This window comes from Hylaeus anthracinus, unplaced genomic scaffold (assembly GCF_026225885.1).
Source record: "Hylaeus anthracinus isolate JK02 unplaced genomic scaffold, UHH_iyHylAnth1.0_haploid 11985, whole genome shotgun sequence".
Taxonomy (NCBI): Eukaryota; Metazoa; Arthropoda; class Insecta; order Hymenoptera; family Colletidae; genus Hylaeus; species Hylaeus anthracinus.
In genome coordinates, this window is record NW_026534333.1 from 1,497,485 (window position 1) to 1,503,484 (window position 6,000).

The 6,000-nt window shown below is 36.5% G+C and overlaps 1 protein-coding gene across 2 annotated transcripts in view; it reads left to right on the forward strand.

The window, feature by feature from the left end:
• The window catches only part of LOC128886910 (uncharacterized), a 40,027-nt gene that overhangs the window by 20,126 nt on the left and 13,901 nt on the right, over nucleotides 1-6,000 (forward strand). For both annotated transcript variants that reach the window (XM_054142173.1, XM_054142172.1), the window contains exon 2: nucleotides 2,422-2,661. In XM_054142173.1, the coding sequence (XP_053998148.1) occupies nucleotides 2,422-2,661 (240 nt within the window). The remainder of the gene's footprint in view (nucleotides 1-2,421; nucleotides 2,662-6,000) is intronic.

Genomic DNA, 6,000 nt, shown 5'->3' on the forward strand with positions numbered 1-6,000 from the left:
TCTCGTATTCAAATTTTCAAAGGTTTCGTGGGTAAAGGGAGAGCTTAGGACTATAGACAATGACCGAAATGGACAGGGACACGTCATACCTATCGGTGACGAGTTTATTAGTGTTCCGGGTAATCGACGAATCCCACGCGGCACAGGTAAACTGTTTTCAAGCGAGAAAGTAAACTGCTCGTGGACGTAGAATAAAAAATAATATAATTTTCGTTGCAATACTTCAGTTCATCGACAAATAAAAATTAAACATAACGGAAATAGGAATATTTTTTTAAAAAATCCGTTGCAACAGATTAATAGAAAAAAATTCTAGCAACATTTACGGAAAGATGTTTGACCCAGTCATGGGGTGGTACACCGTTCCGTTCTCATTGTGTGCGGCGCACGGGACGAAGTTTTCTCATTCGTGATTGTGGTTGGTCACATCGAACGAAACGTCTTCGTTACGGTAATTTTCATGTACATGTTCGTTGTCCGCAATTATGAAATGCGGCGTGGCAAAGCGTCCCCCCCGGGTGGAAGTTTTCCTCTACCATTATGAGACAATTCAGAACCGGTTATAGCGTTCCCAGTGATGAGAAGGGGTTTTCGTGGCGGCGTGGGGCGACGGGTCAAAAAGTTACCTTTCGTGGGTATCACGGGCTCGTTTACCCTAAAATCGGATTAGTATGCCCGTTGTGCAGGTCAAGGAACGTGAAGGGCTGAACGAAATTGTCGGATCGGCATTAGTATACGTGGAACCATCGGACCGTGAGGTACACCTAAATTTTACTCTTCGGTTGGTTATGAGACAGTGTGCTGTGGTGTTCGTCATTGGCGAATTTCATATCTTCAATTTCGAGGTAAATTTAGTTGAACACGTAACGAGAAAATAACGATATAATTTTAACGTTTAGATAGTGAATGTATAGAATCTCAATCGTTATTTTGAACGATAGTTCTAGTAAAGATTTCGTGCTCTGTGTTTGTTAATCGTGGAATAATATGAGAGAAATATACATAAATTGTATAAATTTATATAAATGTACGTATAAATTTATATAAATGTACGTATAAATTTATATAAATGTACGTATAAATTGAACTTAAAGATAAAATGAGATTTCAGTAATTACTGGAAAACGCGAATTTCTATTTTAAAAATGTTACTCTCCGGTTGGTTATGAGACAGTGTGCTGTGGTGTTCGTCATTGGCGAATTTCATACCTTCAATTTCGAGGTAAATTTAGTTAAGCACGTAACGAGAAAATAACGATATAATTTTAACCTTTAGATAGTGAATGTATAGAATCTCAATTGTTATTTTAAACAATAGTTCTAGTAAAGATTTCGTATTCTGTGTTTGTTAATCGTGGAATAACATGAGATAAATATATAAATTTAACTTAAGGATAAAATGATATTTCTGGTCTCCATTACAATGAATGATTACGATGAAGAGAATTCTATTTCTACACCTAATCATTGTTAAGCATACTTGTAATCTGTTACAAGAACAACAATAAGCAAAATTTGTTGTCTACTGAACTCGGCATATATAGATAATTTTAATAGCCATCACCTTGAGTCTTATATGTATACATATAGATTTAGTGTAATGGAAATCACCTGAAATTGTTCAAGTATTGGGTATTTAGTTCAGCACGTGGTGCAAACTGCTCGCCTGTTTCAGTTTCACGATCAAACGTACCGTTATGAAATTAGAACTTCAACCCTTCGCATTCGGAGCTATTTTATTGCAAAATGTACAAATAGGAATCGCGTCATATTAAATAGCGTAATTATGCAATCAATTATAATAATAATAATATCCATATAAATTTTAACTCTGCCGCTGATCGCTTCTGGAGTACTGCTCAAAAAGAATCTAAGAATTAAAAGACAAAAAGTATTGCATTTATTGAACGGAGAATATAATAAATTAGCATTTAGTATATCGAGCTATCGATTCGATTCGATTCGAAATAACGGTCCCACCTTTATTTTGATCAAATCGGAGATACCATCCGAAGAAATGTAAAGTCTAATAGGAGAGAAATGTAATAGATTTAAAAAGTTGGACAAATTTCAAACGTGTCGAAATCGGTCGTATAATACACGTATTACTGGATAGTATTAGGCGTTTCGATGACGTAACGTCTAGCGTGGGATTACATCATGCAACGGTTAGATACCAAGGGGTTGACAATAAAGATTCCTAATCTTGATTCGATCTATTGAAATACGTTTCGAGAGATACACGCGGAACGAAATTTAAGTCAATCGCGATGAATAATGTATCGTTTTTCGATAGAGAAAATTCAACGAGCGCGAATTTCCTGTTACGCGTTACGGGGAACTATATTTGGCGTTCCGAATATGCTTGAAATCGAGTTTACGTCGTACACGGGCTGAACGTGTTACATATTATCGTTCCAGATGCCACAGAATCGGAAAAAGTGAAATTCGAGGACTCGAGGGACACGACGTGCGGTTCGTCTGGGACTGGAACCGGAGGCGGCGTGAGCAGCAACAAACGCGCCAAGAACAAGAAGAGACGCGAAGCGCAGCAGGAGTTCACGCATTCCTGGATGGTGGGTGCGTTGAAGGGTCACACTGCGCCCGTCCTCGACATGAATTTCTCCAGCAACGGCAAGTTCCTCGCAAGCTGTGCCGAAGGTATGTCTTTCCAAACTTTAAAAAAAAAAGAAAAAAGAAAGAAAGAAACTCGACCCGAGAGAGGACTCTATCAGCGACAATGTTTTTTTTCTTTGTCTTTTTTTCTTTGTCTTTTTCTTTCCTTTTTTCACCTAGCTTTCTTTCTTCCTTTTCTCTCTTACATTCCTTTTTTCTCTCTTTTTTTCCATCTCTCTCTTTTCCATCTCTTTCTATCCATTCGTCTCTCGTCTCTTGCATCATTGTAACGTGGCCTTTCCACGTCCAGACTTGTCGCTAAGCCGGTATAAAGTAGTATCACCAGATAAACACAACACGATCGTTCCAGTGGCAGATTAACGTTCCATTCGTTTATCGGACGAAATGTTATCTTTATGTTTTGATCGCCTACCTTGTCAAACACAGTATACAACGTATATTGTTTTATTATAGTTTGGTTATCTTTGGTTATCTTGGAAAATTGTACAATATTTGATATGTAGAAATAGAGGAGTTTGATTTAACACAGTCTAGAGAAGAAATGATTAGATGTTGAAACTGATAGTAGATTTATTTAAATCTATAGATATCCATTTGTAGATGGTTCTTTATGTAAGAAATCAATGGTGTCAACGAATAAATGTTAAAATTGACGATAGATTTAATTCGATTCTCACTACAGATAATAACATTGATAATATCGGTATATCTATTAAATGTATACACATATTATACACGTATTCGACAGTTCTCTGTGTAGGATATTAATGGTGTCGATGATTAAATTTTGATATTGGGAATAGATTCTATCAATGTTCACTATACGTAACATTGAAAATGTGAATAATTCAATTTCAACATTTCATTATTGCCACTATTAATATCCTACGTAGAGTCGAGTATACGTATAACTAAAAGACAGAATCAACTCCTCTTTTCAAGACTTGTATCAGTGGTCCTATTCGAATAATTATATGTACTTCTTAAAAGCTAATATTTTACATTTAGTTTCTCGTAGCTAGCCTGCGGATCTTTATGAAAATAAAATCTTTGAAAACGTACCTTCAAAAAATCGAACCTAAATAGGAATTCATTTCACTCCGAAAATCTTGCAATATAAAATTCACCTTTAATACTTTTTCTATATTATTGCATACTGTGTGCTGTTTGTAGTTTCTTGCACATTTAAATTCCCTATAAACGCATGAAAATCCGCGTCCATTCGTATCGGAACATTTTATTACACGGTTCATCAGAACCGTTTATCCGCGTAAAGTTTTTTTTTATCTTCTATTTGTACAATTCTTGTGAGGTTTCCATTGATAGGTTTCCGAAAAGAGGTTTCCATTCGTCGTACGTTTAATAATAGTTTCACGAAGTTGAAAAAGGCAATACTGAAATTTACTTTATACTTTATTTATTGTATGTTAACCGCTAAAAAAAAAAAAAAAATGTGTATTTATCACGGTACGATCGTGGTTCGTTTGAGAAATTGTTGGTCGACCGATCGCTGCGTCAATGGCGCGCGCATGAATTCCCGGTTGTTGCGCGTGAAAAGTGATAAAAAGGTTGGTGTCTCTGATAGAGTCGCTCGAAGGAGAATCTTTTCTCTCTTGTTGTCGTCTGAGAACTCCCTTGAAGCGCAGTTACGCGTCGCAGCGGAATGATTCTCGTCCTGAGAAAGGTCGGGGGTCGTTTGTGTTTTCATAGGTGACGCGATGTTGCTTTTTTTTTTTTTATATATACCTGCATGCGTCTTTTGCTGTCCCGTATTGGTGTTGTCGATAACGATAGACGATGTCTGTCTCCGCTTTAACCCGTTTCCTCGACGATTTACGACTGTATACGCCCGGTAAAGTCTCTTCGTCATCGCTTAATCACTCGAGGAACGAATTTTACATGAATTTTTGTTTGCTGTAATCGAATATATCGAACTAAAGCAACCTTATCTGTATATCGATTTTTAACCGACTTCGAAAAGGAGGAGGTTTACTCAATTCTACATGTATTTTTTTTTTTTTTACATACAGATAAATAAGTTGTCTCACTTAAATGCCGTGTATTTCTTAATTCTAAAAGGTATTGCGATCTTAAATAACAATTGTTTTGATATACAAGTAAACGTACACATACAGTGACTGTCACTTGAAATTGTATATCTACCGGTTCGACCAACTTTTTTGTTGAAAGCATGAAATGTAATGATACTACAACGATGTATGTAATAATATTACAAACAACAATGAAAATTTAATCAAATCAATGCCTAAGTGTTTAAAATTTGCTTTCTATACAAAATATTAATTAAAGTAATTCATCGCACGTGTTACTGTAAAAGTGCATCTAATTTTTTGCTGTATGATTTCTATTCGCAGCAAAGTGACAAATTTTGCCTAATTTACAAATGGCAAATTCTATACTTAATTCACCAAACGATATTACAATGTTCGCGATACTTTTGTAACGTATCAAACAAAGCCACATTAAATTATGTCTCGATATATACGATTTTCAGTAATTAATTGCGATTTTGATGGACTATGTAAAGAAATCGGTCGAATTGCCGAGTGTACGATTTTAAATGACAGTCACTGCACGCGTCAATATCCCTCAAGAGGCTACAGACAAACGCGACCGTGCACGAAGTAAAAGTTATGTCGCCGTCTCGAGCGCAGTACGACAGAACCCGTTGGACTCTCCAGAAAGGAAACACGTTTTTGTACCGAAACGAACGAACTTATTACCGGACACTCGCGTTACTCGTTACGATCTTTCGTTTACTTGTACACGTTGAAACTAAACGGGAAATGTGTACAGTGAATTACAAAATTATTGTTACAAGCTGGGGGGTATAACGAGGATACGAGCGAACGAAAGAATTAGTAAAAGATTTCTCGTTGGCGTATGAAAATTAATGGAAATTCATTCGTAGAGCGAAAAATCATTTGTCAATGAGGCCGAACCGATGTTCACCGAAATCAGCTAGTAGCTTTACGAGTTCGTAATATAAACATTATATTCGTGAAATGAAAGGATAAGAAACCTTTTATTGCTACTTTATCTTTCGTATCCCTGTTGCTCTTCGTGTGTGGCAATAATTTCGTGACTCACTGTCGGTCGTTCCAGCGAAATCAAGCCGTTCGATCGTCGGCATCGCGGCCGTGTTTTGAGCTCTCGAAAAAAAGATAAATGAAAGAAAGAAAACGTTATTCTCTTGACCTGTTTACATTTCGCTCTTCCGTTCCCAATCTTCGTCTAAATTTATTTTCAACGACATCGCAAAGAAAGAAATTTTGTATCTGTACTTTTACTATCTTCTCTCTCTCTCTCTCTCTCTCTCTCTCTCTCTCTCTCTCTCTCTCT